The sequence below is a fragment of the Medicago truncatula genome, chromosome 7 (genome assembly GCF_003473485.1).
Source record: "Medicago truncatula cultivar Jemalong A17 chromosome 7, MtrunA17r5.0-ANR, whole genome shotgun sequence".
Lineage (NCBI taxonomy): Eukaryota > Viridiplantae > Streptophyta > Magnoliopsida > Fabales > Fabaceae > Medicago > Medicago truncatula.
This window is the reverse complement of record NC_053048.1, coordinates 47982161-48002426: the sequence shown is the minus strand read 5'-3', so window position 1 is coordinate 48002426 and position 20266 is coordinate 47982161. Positions and strand designations below refer to the sequence as shown.

General features: G+C 32.5%; 2 protein-coding genes and 1 non-coding gene across 6 annotated transcripts; 1 reads left to right on the top strand and 2 right to left on the bottom strand.

The window, feature by feature from the left end:
- Positions 1-4475: 4475 nt before the first annotated feature.
- LOC11430665 (serine/threonine-protein kinase PCRK1) lies at positions 4476-7962 on the bottom strand. 4 transcript variants are annotated; one of them, XM_003625622.4, is made up of 6 exons: positions 7711-7962; positions 7426-7466; positions 6928-7325; positions 5961-6221; positions 5648-5770; positions 4476-5329 (listed from the first exon to the last, which is right to left on the bottom strand). In XM_003625622.4, exons 2-6 carry the CDS (start codon positions 7433-7435, stop codon positions 4817-4819), a joined length of 1305 nt encoding a protein of 434 aa, XP_003625670.1. In that variant the 5' UTR covers positions 7436-7466; positions 7711-7962; the 3' UTR covers positions 4476-4816. The 4 variants fall into 4 exon arrangements, with proteins under 4 accessions (XP_003625670.1, XP_013449996.1, XP_024627151.1 ...); XM_013594542.3 differs by having other exon boundaries at positions 7430-7466; XM_024771383.2 differs by lacking the exon at positions 7426-7466.
- Positions 7963-11555: 3593 nt separating this feature from the next.
- On the top strand, positions 11556-17736 carry LOC11432973 (putative white-brown complex homolog protein 30). Its single transcript, XM_024769421.2, has 14 exons — positions 11556-11848; positions 11940-12013; positions 12381-12653; positions 12735-12798; positions 12898-13044; positions 13137-13171; positions 13446-13519; positions 13673-14520; positions 14977-15273; positions 15407-15895; positions 15973-16121; positions 16397-16686; positions 16788-16921; positions 17397-17736. The coding sequence occupies exons 1-14, from the start codon at positions 11565-11567 to the stop codon at positions 17551-17553; spliced, it is 3315 nt and encodes a 1104-aa protein (XP_024625189.2). The 5' UTR covers positions 11556-11564; the 3' UTR covers positions 17554-17736.
- Positions 17737-19330: 1594 nt separating this feature from the next.
- Positions 19331-19404, bottom strand: TRNAN-GUU (transfer RNA asparagine (anticodon GUU)). Its single transcript has one exon. It is a non-coding gene; the product is annotated as a tRNA-Asn (tRNA).
- Between the last annotated feature and the right edge of the window lie 862 nt (positions 19405-20266).

The window sequence follows — 20266 nt, the reverse complement described above, 5'->3', positions numbered from 1 at the left end:
TCTTCTCCCACAATATGTCTTCCATCTTCTCCCACAATAACATCAGTTTTGAATTTTCCATCTTGAATTTTCTTAAATGATTTAAAGCGAAATTCATGAGTAGGAATGTTAATTAACTTGTCATCTTTCTGCACCAGAACCAAAAACAACCTTAAAGGGATGGTCAACGGGCTTAAATGCAATGCATTATTAAACACATGACAATTATACAAAGTACAGGTCTTGTTTTCCTCGATCAAAGTCTTCCAATGCTCCAATTCTCTATATCGAGTTATTACATGAACTCGATCATCCTAAATCCGAGAAAGAAACCAAAAAATAAAAAATAAATCAAAATGTACACTAATAAGTAACATTGATAAATCATAAAGGAAATGACAACAAATCTTAACTAACTCCTCTAATCTTTGCATCACAAATAATGAGCTCCATACGTTGATTCTCATTACTACCGGTCACAATTCAAGAATCAAGCACTATAAATCTTATTTTCCAAATGTCCATGTCCAAATCATTTTTGAGATCCTTAATGTAGTCACAATTCCTTGACATTGAAAGCCCTCTATAGAAATACAACAATACATAATTTAATTTTATTCCCTTTGTTCATTCTGATATCGACAGAAGCTAACATATTTTTGTGTGATCAATTTTTGTATATATCATCAAATCAACCTGATCTTAAATGCACAAATTTTTGCATCGTCAACTTTCTGGACCTCAATAATATGACCAAAACAAGTTTACACCAATCAACTTTAGGAATACTCACAAAATCAAACAACTAATCAAGGTTTTTATCATCAACTTGAAAATTTAATGCCACATGTTAAAATATTAGTTCATTAGATTTTTAGCACCACCCAAAATTGAATCACCAAAAAAATGACATCAATCATGATATACCAATGTCATAACCCACATGCATGAGTTTTTTTTTTTTTCAACTATAGTACCAGAAGTTAAAATAACAATTGTGTAAAAACCTTACCATGAGCTAAAAATTCAATCATCATGACCTCTACTATAATTCACATGCATGCATTTATTTAGACCATGAAAAAGTGCATCAAATGTAAAAACATGATCGTCAGATGCTAAAATAACAATTGTGTCACAACTTTACCACACCACCTAAAATTCAATCATCATGACATCTACTATAATCCACATGCATGCATTTATCTAGACTATGAAAAAAATACATCAAATGTAAAAACATGATCGCAGCAACAAACAAGCAAACATGACAACCTCAACTAAAAAAACCCATCTTTCTTGAAAACAAACCCAAAATGTAACGCCCTATTTTATTATTTGAATATTTTATTGAGTTTAGAGTCTATTTATATGACTTATGTGATTTATATGATTATTGTGATGTGTTGTTGATTTATTAAGTGGCTTATTTTATTATTTAATAGAATAAGATTTGAAAATAAAATAAGATTAAGTTGTGGGGGCTGTTTTGGAAATTAGATGAGTGATATTTTGTTATGTTATATGTTGGTATTTATTAGTATAGTATATTTGTTATTTGGTGTAGAAATATACATGTTATCTGATGTAGAAATATATCTGTTATTTGATGTAGAAATATATATGTTATCTGGTGTAGAAATATATATGTTATAGAAATATATTTGTTATAGAGATATATTTGTTATTTGTTATAGATATATATTTATGCATTATGTGGAATATGTATGATGTTGAAGTTGTTATTGTTATTTATTAACGTTGTTATGTTGTGAGTTGTTTATGTGATGCCTCTGTTGTTGTTGAATATTAATTAAGTTGCAAGTGTTGGTCTAAGTTATAAAGTTGTAAGATGTTGCTCCAAAGTATTAGAATCATATAAGTTGTTGATGTTGACCAAGTTGTGGAGTAAGTCATAATTATTTATGCACAGTTGTTGTTGTCGTTGTCTACGTTGTCGTTGATGTTGATGAGTTGTATGTTGATATACACAAAGTTGAGTCCATTGCATGTTTATTATTATTGAATGTGAAATCTCACCCCCTTCTGCTTGAAAATGTTGCTCTTCGTATGAGTAACTTGCAGGTAATCAAGTTTAGCTGTGAAGCGAGTCGATTCTCTCACGTGTGTTTTAGTTGCTCTGATACGTAACGGGATGAGAATTTTGTTGTTGCTTTCTGTTCCTTACGTATTATTTTATGAAGTTTTATGAACATGTTGTTGGAATAATTTTATAAGATTTTACATTGAGGCCTTTGTGCCAAGGTTGTTTTAAAATGTTGAAATAATTTCCGCTGCGAAGTAATAAAGACTATGTTGTTGAATTTGAAGGATAAATAGTTAATTTATTCTATTTATGATTTTATGAAAAGAAGTGTGACATTCCGTTTAGATTGAAATACTCTGATTTATATGTGAAATTTTTAAGTTGGAAAACGGGGTGTTACACAAAACTCCTAAGATTAAAGGAAGATTTTTCTACAACAATGCAATATAACAATCTTTGGTACATAATCCACTAACAATCGAAAAAAAACAACAAAAATTAAAACCGTTAAAATGCATAATCATGAAAAAAGGAAGAAATTTTTCCAGAGATTTTTAATTTGACTAATATTTCTTTGGCAAAATTAGTTTGGTCCTTTATCTTTTTTTCATTTTAATTTTATCCTTTTGGTCCATTTTTATATGAATTTTCGAGCTTTAAATCTAATATTCTTATGCAAACATTGATAAAAAACCACAAATTTAAAGATTGAAAGGCCATAAGAAAATAAAACCATAAATTTGAAGCTTGAAAATCAATATAAAAATGGACCAAAATGATCAAATTGTAATGAAAAAAGATAAAGGACCAAACTATTACTTAAAATTAAGCTAAGGGACAAAATATGTAATTTTGCCTATTTTGTTTTCCAGAGATTTTTAATTTGACTCGAGTCTTTCGCTGTTTTTGTTTTGACAAAAATAAATAAATTATACCTGTGAAATTTACAAACAACTTTTTAACTTATAAACTTTTTATTCTCCTGTTTAATGAATCAGAATTTGTTTAATGAATCAGAATTTTTTATTTTGAAAACAAACAAAACCCCCCACTTTCCTAGGAACATCAAGAATTTACCAAACACTTTTATGAGAATAATATCCCAGAAATTAGGATTCCTATGAAAGCTAATCTAACAAATTAAATTTAAAATAATGGAACAACTTGAATCGGATTGTGCAACTGATTGAGGGCAATTTTTATTTTTATTTTTAGGCTAAAATATGGTTTTGGTCCCTGCAAATATGCCTCATTTTGGTTTTAGTCCCTGTAATTTTTTTTTGTTGTTTTTGGTCCCTGCAAATATGCCTCATTTTGGTTTTGGTCCCTGGCTCCACTTTTGTGATGATTTGCACATGTGGCACATGATGACTGAACCCATTTATTAGAGAAATAGTCCCTGCAAAATCTTTTGATTTTGAGAAAGGTCCCTGCAGGGACTATTTTCAAAAACAAAATATTTTGCAGGGACCAAAAACAACAAATTTTTTTTACAGGGACTAAAATCAAAATGAGGCATATTTGCAGGGACCAAAACCATATTTTAGCCTTATTTTTATGGTGAGTGTTATTCATTAACCATATTTGTTACCAAGTTGTAAATTTGTGAGCTTTCACATGATCTTTTTGTAAGTCTTCTCGAAGTAAGAACCTTTCTTTTTGAGTCGGCGCGGAGACCTATGGTCTCCATTCCGCCTTATCTTTGCTCTCTGTCGGTGTGAAGTTGCTAGCATAATCTGGTAAGCAGCGGGCTTTCTATCCTCAGAGGTTCTGGTCACGCTAGTCTTGAACATCTTCCGACCGTTGGCTGCTTGCTCTCTGGACTCTAGGAGCGACTTCCTTTGAGTTGCATCGAAGAGAGTCTCTTATAAGCAAGTTCCTGTCAAAGGGAATCATTATTCGTAAGTTCCCGTGTGTAAAAGTTGCCTAATCAAATCAAAAGGGCGAAAACCTCTTGCTCTATCTTGCGTCCCTCCATCCCAGATCTCCAAGAACAGGGCTGACAGCAACACCATTAATCGAACGAGTTGGGATGAGAACCGGAAAGAAAGAACGCTAATCGAACTCCTTATTCTTATGAGCTCCTTGACACTCCCATCCGCGGACTGATGTAAAAGTCAACTACATGGAATCTATTTGAATTTCAAGAAATACGATTCACTGTAGTTGACTTTTTTCTACATTCATGCGGTCAGGATATTGTTAGTCGTCTGATCTTGATCAGACGGTTCAAAAAAATAGATTTAATTTTAATTGTTTAACTCTTAAAATATCGAGTTGAAATCAAGACCATTTGATCTTAATCAAACAATCACCGAAACAAAACTGTGTGGTTTTGTCAACTGTAGCAAATCATGATCTGAATTTCAACTAATGAGAGATAGTGTGTTAGGAATAGTGTGTTGGTAATTGCTATCACCCAAATGTTATAAATAGTCACTAGAAAAGATAAAAAGCAATTACATCTCTGCATGTATCTCAATATCTGTATTGACAAAATTATGGATAAAAAAATAGCTTATTTACATACAAGGGATCAAAATTAAATAAAATACAACAGCACAAGGATTATGCAAATTCTGGACAGGATTTTCTTCCCTGGATTTAAAACTGAATTTCCATGCAAGAACCATCCATGCATTTTGTGTGTTTGATGTTAAACTCTGCAAAACTTCTAAGGACTTTTAAATGTAACCGGTAAAATTACAAGATACAAGTAAATTGTAACAATTTAAAACTATATCTGAACTGACAACCATTTCACTTCAGGCTCAATAATCACTGTGTATTTCATGTTCTTATAAGCTTTGGTCTCCACAACCTAACGAACCAATTACTTTCTCTAGGCTTCTGATCCATGGTCCGCTTCTTTGTGTTCCTCATTTCAGTTTCATGAGAAACTTCTATTCTCGAAACATTCTTCAAGGGTAGTTGTGAATTAGTGTCGGATGATGATTCTACTATTCCATTCACCATTTCCAAAACCTCGCTCATCTTTGGCCGATTCTTCGGGTTTTTAACTAAACATCGGTTAGCTATCGTAGCAAGTCTCTGTGCTGATCTGATAACTTGTTTCTTATCAAGTCTTGGATCCAATATCAGTTGAAATTTCTTTGTATCTGATAGGTATGGCTTTATCCATTCCAATAACTTTTGTTCACCCTTGGGGCGATTTCGATCTAAAGGGCGCCTGCCAGTAATGAGTTCATAAAGGAAAACACCGTAGCTCCATACATCATTCTTTGATGTAAGGCGTCCGGTTTGGAGATATTCAGGAGCTGCATACCCCATTGTTCCAACAACCTGATGAACATAAACAGCAATTTGAACATAAGTGGTGTATTCGAGTCACTGGATTCCACTTATAATGGTTGGTAAGTGGTATGTAAGCAATAAAAATGCTAGTAACACACTCTCTCTTACACACGTATTTTTAACAAGTTTCATTTTTTTGCTTAAACCTACCAAATTTAGGTGGGACCCAAATGCTTTAGTGACCATTTCAGATGTAAATAGTCACTAGAAAATATACAAAGCAATTACATCTCCCCATTCTACCCATACGTTAACAATATCTCAACATCTCTATCGACAAAATTATAGATTAATAAAAATATATACCGCTGTTGAAACATGAGTTAGTCCATCCGATGGTCCCAGTCTCGCTAACCCAAAGTCTGATAGCTTTGCATTCCACTGATCATCCAAAAGGATATTTGAAGATTTGAAATCTCTGAAAATTATCTAAACAATAATGTGCAGACAGTTAGCACGGCATTAATCAACTTCACCGATCTGAATAGTAAATAAAATATGTTCAAAGTATTCAAGTTTGGCTGCTTGGGAAGGATCCAATCAAAAACAATTTTCGCTATCCAAACACACTTAATTAAATTGAATAGGAATTTAGGAAAGTTATGCTATAAACCTATACCTGAAAATCCATTTCCTCATGCAGGTATGTTAATCCACGAGCTGCGTCGTGTGCTATTTTTAATCTCCTATTCCATGGGAGAGGAGTCTCTGCTCGGTGAGATAAATGATGTTCCACACTTCTGTTTGGCATGTATTCATAAATCAGAAGCCGTTGGATTCCTCGTTCATCATCATCGGCACAGTATCCCACTAGTTTCACAAGATTGGGATGCTCAACAATTCCCAGAACATTCACTTCTGTCACCCATTCCCTATGCCCCTGAAAACCAAAAGTTAAGCAACAAGATTAACACCTGATTCCTATCTTGCATAGCTCACTTGACAACAAAAACGTTCATGCCTCAAGTAAGGACAACAAGGTGTAAACAACATGAAACTTTTAATTATTAATCCATAAAATCTTGAAGAATGGGAAATCCAGTTCTAAAGTAAGCAGATAAAGTCACTTGAACACAATGGTTGATCACAAAGTTCGGCCAATTATGCCCACGTCTCTGAGACCAGAGTGGTCATCGTACTTTTCTATCATGCAATGAAAGTTAGAATTATACAGAGTACAAAACTTTGTTTAAATACCACAATTCACTTTACAAGTCCCTAAGCAATACGGAGGGCTTAGCCACCCGCACCCCCAGTACTCCTCGACCCTAGTCGAGAGTGGGCCAAGCCCAAATGATAGACGCGTAGCGAGAGTGTCTTTCTACTTATCAACAAATATGAGTCATACTCTAAAAGGAAATATTATTGAAACACGTGACTATGTCTACCTGAAGCAACCTATGTGAGTGTGACAATTCATATTGTGTATTCAATTATTTATATGATCATAAAACAGATAATACGCACAGCAGAGTAGAATAACTTACTATACACTATGAGATAGCAACACTTATCTTAATATTGAAAGAGCAACTGATTAGAATAGCTATGAATCAAAACCAGAATAACATAAGGAAAACCCTTACCTGCACTCCTCTTTTACTAAGTTGTTTAACCGCAACCTCAATTCTTCTAGATGGATCATCTACACTTCTAATTACTCCCTGATAAACACACCCGAAACCACCCTCTCCAAGCATAACCGATCGGCTGAAATTCTTCGTGGCCGATTTCAATTCAGAGACAGTAAACACTCTAAGATTACTAGGTCTTTGGGACAAATTAGGAGGTGCATTCCTCCTCAGGGATTCAACGCTGCCACTATCCGAGATATCCTGAGAATTCAATTCAGAACCACATCTTCTACCTTCAACGTCAACATATGTGGAACTGTCAGAACGACCAGATGCGGATTGCAAGCCTTTAGGTTCATCTTTCTTATCACTAGAGTGGAATGGAAAACACTTCATAATACCAGACCAGACTGCATTTTCATAAGGGAAACAAGAAACTTGAGAAACAGACGACATGAAGTAGACATCGAAAATCAAGAATGAAAACTTGTGAAATTAAATTGAACACACCTACTTGCATCAAACAGCTTCAGATTCAGAATCAAAAGTAGCTGTCAACAGTTCGAAATTCAGACAACCATAACCAAAAACATATATAAAAGCTCCAAGGAATTTATATAAAAAGGAAAAAAGTTACAAAATTGGTGAAATATGCAAATAAGCGTAAGAATAGAAAGTTTTCCAAATTTGGCATCCGTACTGAAGGAAAAATTTGTGTATATTTTGGGTCATATCATATCATATGCAACTAATTATTTGCACAGCTTGATAGAAATTGATGAAGTTGAAACTGACCTATTGATGTAGTGAGGATCCTCCTTCTTTTGAGAATGAATAGAAGCTGAACAAGACCTGGTTGGTGACCTTAATTTACAACAAAAAAAGAAAAGTAGTATAGTGAAAATTCCTCTAGAATTTTAGGACCAAAAGAAAAAACTGAAGGAAGAATTGTTGCTTGCTGTGTGAAACCTCAAAGAGGAAAGGGTGTTTTGTTTTGGTTTTGGATTTAAGCATTGCACCCGTGATATACGGAAGACATGACGTGTGTTAAGGTTCATTTCAACACAAATCATAAATACATGTTGCGGAGTAGTAATTGTTTTATTTTTTTATTTTAGATAAGAAAATAAAATAAAATAAACTTATTGTGAACGTGAAAAGGGTATTCTACCTAGAGAATTGTTGTTGACACATTGCATAAGGCTGATGCACATAAGTAAAATACGCTTTTGTTCTTCGGTAGTTAACTGTCGAAGAATTCAATAATCGGCTGCAGTTAACTGCCGAGGAAAACCTCGGTAGTTAAACCTTCATTTAAACTTCAAAAGAATGCGGTCCATTCCTTGACACTTCAATACCTTCATTTAAACCGACCTAACAAGAATTTAATCTTTTGACAGGAACAATGGGAATGTCGGTCGAATATTAGAGACTTGCCGTTTTGCAAGTTTGAATTACCCCATTCAAAGGAAGACAATTGTTGTAGCTGGAAGGTGCATTCATTTCGTACCTAATGACGATCTTCTGGCGGAATCAAACTTTTGATGATATCTTCAGTTGATCTCAGCAACGTCACCCGCATATCGATCCACTGGAACATGTTGTGCTCCCAAAACATGCTCGTCGCGTTTTCGTCGTTCGTTAATTCCACCCAAGTGAATGATACTCTCACCTCGTCGAGCGTTGGACGTTTATACCGAACGTGTTCCATCCTCCTTCTGTCTCTAGGGTTGACTCCTTGGTTGAATTCAGTCACTTGAGACCTCTTAATGTTACACCAAGGCACCGAACCTTCAACCTCTGAGGTTCTCCACCGTTAAATTGTGCATGAACGTCGATCCACCCGGCCATTGTTTCAAATCTACACAATAAGAAATTAAAAAAAATCAACGAAAAACTCATTCAAACATTTCATCAAACACTTGATGTGCACATTATACATAGACTCTAAAACTCATAAAAATAACCCTAAAATTATATAAATCATATACTCTTACTAAAATAAAAAAATTAATCATATACTATAACATAAATCATTCAACTTATGTTTAACATTTTTTTTTGTTATAACATAAAATATAACAAAATTATTAAACTTATATTTACTCTTAAAATAAATCATATACTCTTACTAAAATAAAAAAATAAATATAAAACACCAAATTAAAAAATAACCCTAAAATTTTAAACTATAACATAATCATCATGCAAACATTTTAACTAAATTAATCAACTAACATCTAATCTAAAAATGATTTATAATATGTAAATCTAATTAAAAACTAAAATAAAAAAATAAATATAAAACACCAAATTAAAATATAACCCTAAAATTTTAAACTATAACATAAACATCATACAAACATTTTAACTAAATTAAGCAACTAATATTTACTCTAAAAATGAATTATACTATGTAAATCTACTCAAAAACAAAAATAAAATAAATCTACTCAAAAACTAAAAAATAAAAACATTTATAACAACTAAAATGTAATTTAATAGCATTATAATTACTTACTTGTGATTTTGTTGAATAAATTTGGTTGGATTTGGTTGGGTTTTTTAGAAAGATTTGAAGAAAAAAAAAATTGGAAGATGAGATGAATAATGGATGAGAGAGCTTCCTCCAGATTTGTAGCAGAAGATCCTCGGCAGTTAACTACCGAAGTTTTCCTCGGCAGTTAACTACACCCGATTATTAAATTCTTCTGCAGTTAACTACCGAGAAGCAAAAATGTATTTTATTTATGTGCCGCAGTCTTATGCAATGTGTCAACAACAATTCTCTCAATCTATCTAATTTCCAAGTCAAAGGGTGTGACGTGTGAATTAGCTTAATTTTTTTTACCGTAGTATAGTTTTTTTTCTTGTTGGTAGTTGGCTGAAAAAGTAAAGAAAACAACAAAAGTACACCAAACTAATAAATAGGGAAGCACCCTTGACGTTGTACTCAGCTTCTTGCACGTTAGTAGTTTCAGTTCAAGTGTTTCACCAAACCGTGTAAAGAAAAGTAAAGAAAACCGTGTATTCGTGGAATGAAAGAAAAAATTGGTCCTCTCCCTCCATTTCCCTTGTTTTTATGGAAGGAAGGGCCTCTTTACTTATGGAAAATGTTAACCGATGTTCCAAGTTACAAAAGTCAAAAAAATCTCTTTTTTTATTAAATTTTTCCTTTGTTAGATACCTTAACCACTGTTCCAGGGGTACCGGTTAACACAACCCTTTACTTATTTATTCATTTATTAAAAAGACAAATTCTATGGTACAAATAATATATTTAAGTTTATTGGTACACTTACTCTTTAAATTAATAGTTAAATTAGTTGTTTTTTTGAAGAAAAATATTATTTTTTATCATTTATAATTATAATAACTAAATCTTATTCATCAAAAGTGTCAATGAAATAAAATAATTTTTTTTTGAATTTTTATCACTCATAATTGAAAACATTGATTATTTTTTATGATAATATGTAAAAAAAATTATTATGATTCTTATAAACAATTTGAAATGATGTTTTTTTCTTATGAAATGATGTTCTATAAAATATAAATATTAACAAATAACTATTTATATCATAAAAAATTATCGTTAATTTATAAAATTATAAAGCAATAGTATCGGTACACCTCACTTTGTAAGTGTACCGTAGAAATTCCCTTGTTAAAATATAAATGTTTATTAATAAAATATCTAAATTGAGGAAAAGAATGCATTCGTCTATTTGCTTTCGAAAAGTTAAAACTGATGTAAATAAAGTTATTAATATCTTTAACCTTACATACACATCTATATGTTTTATAGATGTGTTTAATGCGTGTCTAACGTGAATAGAAGAAAAAAGAAGAAAAAATAAATAATTCTCGTATGACATGTATAATTGATATTTATATGAATAATCTTGCTTTGCAATTATTTGATTGAATACAAAAGAAAAATAATAAAAATGGATGATTTATTCATGAATAATTTGTAATTTTTTAATTAACATTTTTTTTATTGTAAATGAAATTATCTCTTTTTGATTATTGTTACAGACATAATTATTCTTTTCTTGAGTTGTCCCAATTTTTTATTACGGTTTTTTTAAATGATTAAAATTCATCTTCACTCTAAAATGTAACTGAGTGACAATGGTATAAAATAAATCAGTTAGTATTTTTTTTTTTAAAATCAAATGTTTATCTTGAAATTATTATTAAAAGCGATGCCATTAATGAACATTTTACAACATAGGTGGAATTTAAACCATATACTTTGACGTTATAAATTCAAGCTCTTACCATTTAGTTGACACGTCTTAAACTTAAAACCTATTCATGTAGTTATGAATCAATATAACATAAAAAATTAAAATTGTTCTAATTAATTAATTATATATAGCAGTATATATATTCCATATAGTGGCCTAAACTACAGAACATTTTTTCCTCATAATAAAATGAAATTGATTTTGAGATCAGCTGAAGCAATAAGTCTCCAATTCATGCACATCCTTCAATCAAGCCTCTCATTTCTCTCCTCCATTTCTTCACACCATTTTCAATTTGACCAAAAAACACCAATCAACAAAATCAAAATCTTTCCCTGCATTAATCCTGTAATTCCTTGTTTCTTTTCTTTCTGATCACCATGTTAACAATTCATGGCACATTATGCCTTGCTTCATGATCAAGCAATACCTTCACAAGATGTTACAATGGAAATGAATGGAATGATGATGAAGGCCTCATTGGTCTCTCACATTTTATTCTTGTCCATTTTTACCTTCACAAGTTTGCTACTACTACCACAGATTCAATGTGCAGATAAAGATAAACCTTTAGCACCTTCGCTTTACACAGAAGAAATCTACAAAGAGCTTGAAGGTCTTACTATCACTTTAACAAGAAACATCAAGGAAGATTTAGGTTTCTGCATAAAGGATGTGTATGTGTTATGTATTCATAATTTAATTAATTAATTTTTCGCATTTGTCTTAGACTCTTAGTTATTAATTAATTAATTGACCATCTTTCAGGAATAAAGATTGGGAGGAAGCCTTTGATTTTAAAGGAAAGTTGGACTTTGTAGATGCTTGTGTTAAGCAAAAAGGTATATACATGAGCCATTTGTTTTCGTTTCATTTATATACTATTATTCTTCATGAGGCCTTACTTCAGAATGTGTTAGAATAGCAATATCAATTCAAAATATAACATGTGAAAAACAAAAACAAAAACAAAGAACACACGGCATTTGATCACGATTTGGCCGATTGCGCCTACATCTCCGACTGCAGTACCTTTCTATTATTCAAGTTTAGGGTTTACAAAAATACAACTTGAGGTTATATACTACAGTCCAGCTTGCATAACAGAAAGACTTCGCCTCAAAGTTTGCTTTAGGCCCAAATATATGTTGAGCCCGACCCTGAGATAACGATATGAATTCCTAAATACATTTTGATTTAATTTGACAGGTGATTTTAGAGACAGAATGTGTACCACTGCTGAAATAAGGTACTACTTTCAGAGTTTTTTCCTACAACAAGGCACATCTGCAAGTTATGTAAAACCTAACATAAATTGCAACTTGACTTCATGGGGTTCTGGTTGTGAACCTGGTTGGAGTTGTAGTGCTGCTGAGAGAATTGATCTCAAAAATGATATAAAAGATATTCCTTCAAGAATTGATGATTGTCAACCTTGTTGTGAAGGGTTTTTCTGTCCTCAAGGATTAACTTGCATGATAAGTAAGTATGTATCTTATGCATCTTATTGTTTTATCTTAGTAAAATGTTTTTAACTTTTGTTATTTTCTTATCTTAATGAAGCATGTCCACTTGGTTCTTATTGTCCACTTGCAAAATTGAATCCAATAACTGGAGTATGCGATCCGTAAGTTCTAATGTTCCTTTGTATTTTTCTGAGTTGTTTTGTTAATGCTTAGTCATGCAACAATAACTAATTTGATGTATAAAAAATTTGAATTTGCAGTTATAGTTACCAAATTCCTGCAGGAGAAACAAATCATACTTGTGGTAGTGCTGATATTTGGTCTGGTGTTGTCAACAATAGTAATATCTTCTGTTCTCCAGGATCATATTGTCCTTCTCCAACGAGCAAAGTTTCTTGCGATAAAGGGTATTAAGGGTATTATTAACTTGCAAAAGATAATGTCCCTAAAAGAACTCCATTGTGATCATACTAACTAGTATCATGTTCTCCCATTTCAGATATTACTGCAGGATGGGTTCAACTCATCAAAATCGTAAGTTTTAATTTTTTTTTTTTCTAAATAAATTTGAGATTAATTTTGATGCACTGTCATGATAAATTTTTACATGGTATTTTAATTTCGTCAATATGAGTGTAGACATGAGAGCATAACTGGCAGGATGAATTTAGCAAGATTCATCAAATCATCTATTAGAAATTAGCAATATGGTTCAACTATCGCATGCAGTTACATGCTCTACTTAGTTATTTGATTAAAACAATATCACATCAAAACCTTACTTTGTATTTTTTTTTCATTTTTGAAGCATGCTTCAGTTTGAGTAGCTGTAATCCAAACACAGCAACCCAAAACATGCATGCTTACGGCGCATTGATTATTGTAAGTAGATCCCAATCTAGCATTCATTTTTGCTTCATTTGTCAAACAACATTGAAAAATATTCAAAAGGTTTTATGCTCTATCAAGGTTTTTATTAGTAAAAAAGTTTCGTACCATTCTTTCATCAAATTTGGTATTATTTCTCTCCTGTAGGTTGCTATGAGTACTCTTCTGATCTTCATTTATAACTGTTCTGATCAAGTGCTAGCTACTAGAGAAAGAAGAAAGGCAAAATCAAGAGAAGCTGCAGCAAAACACGTAAGAGAAACGGTACAGGCTCGCGAAAAATGGAAACAAGCAAGAGATTTGGCTAAAAAAGGTTCAGAGGGACTGCAAAAGCAGCTGTCTCGAACCTTTTCGCGCAAGAAATCTGTGAAACAAGGACCCCTATTTCCATCAACGCCTCCAGATCCACCAAGCAAATATAAGGAGCCTAGCAATCTTACTAAAATTATGAATTCCATTGAGGATGATGAACATGAAGGATTTGATTTTCAGATTGGTGACAAGAACATTAAAAAGCAAATGCCAAAGGGAAAAAAATTAAACACTCATAGCCAAATTTTAAGGTATGCTTATGGTCAAATTGAGAAGGAGAAAGCTCAGCAAGAACAAAACAAGAACTTGACATTCTCAGGATTAATTTCGATGGCTGGTGAAGGTGAGGAAGTAAACACAAGACCTCCTATTGAGGTAGCTTTCAATAATCTAACCCTGACATTGAAGGGTAAAAACAAACATATACTGAGGTGTGTGAGTGGTAAAATCATGCCTGGTCGAGTTTCTGCTGTTATGGGACCCTCAGGAGCTGGAAAAACCACATTTCTTTCAGCTTTGGCTGGAAAAGCAAGAGGATGCACTATGTCAGGCTCAATTCTAGTTAATGGAAAAAATGAATCCATTCACTCTTATAAGAAAATTACTGGTTTTGTGCCACAGGATGATATTGTACATGGAAACTTGACAGTAGAGGAAAATCTCCGTTTTAGCGCAAGATGCAGGTATCTGGTTTTCCTTGCAGAAGCTACTCTTTGAATCTGAATTCTATTTAATATGTTATATGTATGTGTTATTACATCTATAACAAAGTTAACAAAAAATGTAGCTGTCTATACTAATTTTATATAGTGATTCATTAGAATGAATTGATATTTGTCACAGTGAATCAGGATTCATCATAAGAATTTGGAATTCAAGATGAAATTCATCAGCATAATAGATTCACACCCTAGTGACTTGTATCAATTGAGTTCAATTTTCTATCGAATCAAGATACGACTCGCATGTATCGTAAGATACTGATAACCATGATCTACATATAATTCATTGCAAATATCGATTTGCAGCTTAGTATGTTAGCAATCATATATATAATTAGCAATCATGTATGTTGTTTTTAATTTCTACCCTCATCTAATTATTTACCACATTTAAACTTCTGTTTCTTAACACTGTAGGCTCCCTGCAGACATGTCGAAACCAGATAAGGTTCTGATTGTTGAAAGGGTGATTGAGTCCTTAGGACTACAGCCAGTAAGGGATTCTCTAGTTGGGACAATAGAGAAGAGAGGCATATCCGGAGGGCAAAGAAAACGTGTAAATGTAGGACTAGAGATGGTGATGGAACCTTCATTATTAATCTTAGATGAGCCTACAACTGGTTTGGACAGCGCATCTTCTAGTTTACTTCTTAAAGCGCTTCGTCGTGAAGCTCTTGAAGGTGTAAACATATGCATGGTACTTCACCAACCAAGGTAATATGCTTTTTCCTCCACCTTCATTGTATTGATGAAACATTCTAAGCTGTATTTTTTTGAAAAAGCATTCTAAGCTATATATTATATACTGTCATTTATTATATTTTGATTTTGTTCTGTTGCATTGCAGTTATACCTTGTTTAGAATGTTTGATGATATAGTATTTCTAGCAAAAGGTGGTCTTACAGCATATCATGGTCCAGTGAAAAAAGTAGAAGAATACTTTTCTGGCATTGGAATCCCTGTACCGGATCGCGTTAATCCTCCGGACCATTTTATTGATATTCTGGAAGGTTTAGAGAAACCAACTTCAGGTCTAACTATTGAAACACTTCCTGTTAGATGGATGCTTCATAATGGATACCCAGTACCACCAGATATGCTTCATTTGGCTGATAAAATCGCCACTCCTTCACCCTCAACCACAAATGCAACTCTTACGTCAAAGGGTACTGAGGAAACTTCTGATCAATCCTTTTTTATAGAGTTTTGGGAGGATTTGAAGAATAATATTAGGATCCAAGGAGATCATGTAGAAGCAATATTCTCAAGAACAAAGGACTTATCTAACCGAAAGACTCCTAATGTAGCCCAACAATACAGATACTTCGTTGGCCGGTACAAAATCCATTATTAGAACACACACACACAGAGAGTTAACAAGCCTGTTAGATTGATTAGTTAATTCTTTTCAGGGTTAGTAAGCAGCTGCTTCGAGAAGCACAATTACAAGCAATCGACTATCTCCTTTTATTGGTGGCCGGTGCTATCTTAGGAACTCTTACCAAAGTAAATGATGAAACATTTGGGTCCCTTGGCTATACATACACAGTTATTTCTGTTTGTAAGTTTGAAATTCTATTTGAGTATCAGTGTGCTGATATCATTATACCAAACTTTTGTTACAAGTCTACCCGCAAATAAAAAAGGAAAATTTGTCTATTTAAACCTCATCCTTTAAGATTACAAGATCAAACTCTTACCTCTGAGCTGACACATGATGAAAAAACGTTACATCATTTAACAAATCACACTCAAATTTGAGACTTATTTTATGCATCATTGGATAATAAAAGATTTTAATTAGCCTATCCTCTAAAATACATTGCATATGTGCAGCTCTACTTTGCAAGATTGCAGCACTTAGATCGTTTACTACGGATAAGTTACAATACTGGAGGGAAAGTGCAGCTGGGATAAGCAGTCTAGCCCATTTTCTAGCGAAAGATACAATCGATCTTTTCAGTACAATCATCAAACCTGTAGTTTATCTCTCCATGTTCTATTTTTTAAGTAATCCAAGGTCAACCTTTGGAAGCAATTATATAGTTTTGGTTTGTTTGGTGTACTGTGTCACTGGTATGGCTTATGCATTAGCCATCTTCTTTCAGCCTAGTCCTGCTCAGCTGGTAATTATCATATCAATAAACTCACTCCGTCTACGTACACATTTTCTTACAAGCTGTTACTTATAATAACTGCATTTGGTTTTTTTTTCTGTCTCTTGTAGTGGTCAGTGCTTCTTCCTGTTGTTATGACTCTCATTGCTAAACAGAATAGAGATACTATATTTATGAAGATCTTAGTACAATTGTGCTATCCTAAATGGGCTTTGGAGGCCTTTATCATTGCAAATGCTGAAAGGTATGTTTAGTTTTCCTTCTTCTGGAGTACTGAGAGAATGTATTCATGCATGTAAATCTGAAATCATATACATGAACGCGCTCACACGCACACATCAATTTATGTAAATCTACATTGATTTCCTCACCTGTTATCTTTTACAATTTTTGAAATCTAATAATTTGTTTGTGCTATAGGTCTGTTTGAATTGATTTATTTGAGTTTATCTACTGATATAAGTATTTGTGAGGCTCTTTAGAAGAGCTTATGGAAACAGCTTATGACATATCCATGAGCTGTTATGAGTTTATTTCCATAAACTCTCCATGATAGTAAATGAAAATAGCTTAGCTTATATGGAAATTGTTTTTCATTATTTTATCTTTTATTATAGAAATAATTTACACTATTCGGTATGCATTTCTCATGTTTGAAAATTGATTTGAAGTTTTAATGTTTTCCATATAATTTTTTTAATCTGGTTCTTTTTTCTTAGGTACACTGGAGTATGGTTGATAACTCGTTGTAGTTCACTGATGAACAGTGGTTATGATCTCAATGAATGGCTCATTTGTCTACTTGTACTCATTTTGAATGGAATAATTGCCCGAATTGTAGCCTTCATTTGTTTGGTATTGTCACAAAAGAGGTGATTTGGGATGTATGATATCTCACAGTTCAGATCCTCTAATTGTTTCTAGCCTCTAAAGCCAAAGATCGGTTGATCTTTGGCAGTAGAAGACGGAGACATCTGAGACGATATAGGTTCGATAGTGTATAAACCATTGTTTATAAAATGTGAATGTGATGCTAGATTCAGTCAACTAAGTAGGATTAGGCCTATAGATGTGCTTTCCATTTTAGGTTTTCATGTAAATTCAACTTTTGCTTACTTTGGTGTAACTTGTAAGTAAATTTTACTTAGTAAAGATACAGTGCAGAGCTCTCTAAACATATTAAACACTTTCTTCCTATTAGGACAACTTTCCTTGTTCTACACTTTTGCAAAGTCCAAAACAAAACAAACGAACAAAAACTGCCAGTGGAATCAAAGACAAATTATCATGGTTTCAGCTTGAGTTTTAAACATTCACAAAATAAATAAATAAATAAAACTTTAGTTTTAAACTTGGATTTGTATTTCTTGCTATTAGTATAGTTGTTTTATCCAATAAAATGAAGTGCTTTCTCAACAAAATATATTTTTAAATTATAATCTAACTATGCAGTGGCATTTCAAAAATAATCACAAACATAAAAGGTAACTTTTACATAGAAAATTGTATATTTATTACTCATTTAACAATATCTTTAGATCATGGACTAGCATGATCATTCTGTTAACTAAGATTTGTCAAATTGTGAGTAAAAACCTCGAGTAAATCACTATTTTAGATCCTAAAATTGCAAGTGTCTAACAATTTGGTGATACAAATTTACGAAATATCAAACTGCTCAAATTGTCTAACGTAAGTCAAAATGTTTCATATATCAAGTAACTGGAGGTGTTGATGTGTCACATTTGACATTGTGACTTGTCAAAGTTGATGTCATGACACACGAAACATGTCATAGTAAAAATACTTTTACATATAAACAACGTTACTCATTTACTTCGCTATGCCACTACCAAATGCAAACAACCTTTCTCATTTCCTTCTGTGTACGATATCAATACTTTCATGTTTTAGTAATTTGTAAGGTTAATTCAGAATATATAATTTGCATTGTTTGAATATATTCTGTGACCATGATTGAATTGAACAGATTTTCAGCGAGTATGGAGGTCCTGTTATACTCTTGGTTGATCCTTTCATTGACTTTGCTGATATTGTAAATGGACGAGGATTGCCTGGAGGACCGCAAGCTGCATGTACTGCTATCAATTGAGCTCAAGCTCATGTTGACAAGGACTGGAATGAATGGACAGGTGGCGATAGCTACCAATAAAGCATCTTTTGTTTGAGCTAAATGAGAAGTTTTAATATTTATGATCTCTAAAAGTACTTATAGAAGAGTTAATTATTTGCTTGTTCGGAGGATATAGAGCTTGAAGCATTTAACACATGTTCGTAGAAACCAGCATTATTCTTTACTAAAATATAAATATTTGCAATTAGGGTGTTGGACAAGCGATTTTGCTTCATAGCTTAAAAATTTAATTTGTGTGTTATGAAGATTGTGATGCGAATTTTGCTTCATTCGATCTCAGTTGTTGTTATTGTCTCTCTATCTTGTTGATCTGATTCTGTTGTTGTTCTTTAGTTTTGCAAAACTCTGGTTTTGGTGCTCTATAGTAGTGTCAATTATTACCATACTTTTTGTATAAACAAGGTTGTAAAGGGAAATCACAATATTTAATGTTACAACTTTTGTGCGCGCGTTTGTTAATTTCAGAAACATGCCAAAGACAAAAAATTAATGCAAAATCGCTAGAAGGAGGGGTTGAACCTCCGACCTTGTGGTTAACAGCCACACGCTCTAACCAACTGAGCTATTCCAGCTATTGATCTATGCTTCGCATATATTATAATTTATTTTATTTTATTTCTTCGGTCAATTTTTTTGTAAATTATAGCTACGCGAACAACGTTAATTCCCACATCAATTAGGGCCCATTTAGATTAACTTAATTTTGAGCTTATGAAAAATAGCTTATACAAATAAATAACCTTTTGAAATTCATGAGTTGTTTTATTTTATCATAAATTACCTTGACAAGCTTTGAATAATACATAAAAGCTTATTTATTTGCATAAGCTTAATTCAAACGGGCCCTTAATATGAGACGGCAGAATGAGTAATAAAGTTTGCATCTAACACCATGAGAGTATGAGACGGGGAAATAAGTATATCATTCTTATATATATATATATATATATATATATATATATATATATATATATATATATATATGGTTTGCTAGGAAACACCCGCTAGTTTTTATGTGGGAGTGTTTTAGATATAACGAAAAATTTGTTATATACACCTTAAGGTGAATGTTGCTAAAACACACATTCTAAAAAAATAAGTGAGTGTAAGTTAGCAACTCCTATAGGCATTTGCTAAAATACACCCAGTTATATTTAAGAATGTGTGTTTTAGCAAGTTATAACTAAAAAGTAGTTAAATGCACCTTAAGGTGTAGCTTGCTAAAACATTCCCACATAAAAACTAGTGGATGTGTTCTAGCAAATCCATATATATATAGTTTTGCTAGAAGTCATCCATGAAGGTGTCTTTTAACAACCCACATCTCAAGGTGTGATTTCCACTTTTTAGTTATAACTTTGCTAAAAGACACCTTCATAAAACTTAGTTTGTGTCTTTTACCAAATGCTCATAGAATAATTTACTAAAAGACAC

Coding starts and splice junctions, on each gene's coding strand:
- LOC11430665 (XM_024771382.2), bottom strand. CDS start 7,371: ATGTCGTCTGTTTCTCAAGTTTCTTGTTTCCCTTATGAAAATGCAGTC. Junction 6,222..6,927: donor TTAGTAAAAGAGGAGTGCAG/GTAAGGGTTTTC, acceptor TTTGGTTTTCAG/GGGCATAGGGAATGGGTGAC. Junction 5,771..5,960: donor ATGAGGAAATGGATTTTCAG/GTATAGGTTTAT, acceptor ATTATTGTTTAG/ATAATTTTCAGAGATTTCAA.
- LOC11432973 (XM_024769421.2), top strand. CDS start 11,565: ATGGCACATTATGCCTTGCTTCATGATCAAGCAATACCTTCACAAGAT. Junction 12,654..12,734: donor AGGATTAACTTGCATGATAA/GTAAGTATGTAT, acceptor ATCTTAATGAAG/CATGTCCACTTGGTTCTTAT. Junction 13,045..13,136: donor AAAGTTTCTTGCGATAAAGG/GTATTAAGGGTA, acceptor CTCCCATTTCAG/ATATTACTGCAGGATGGGTT.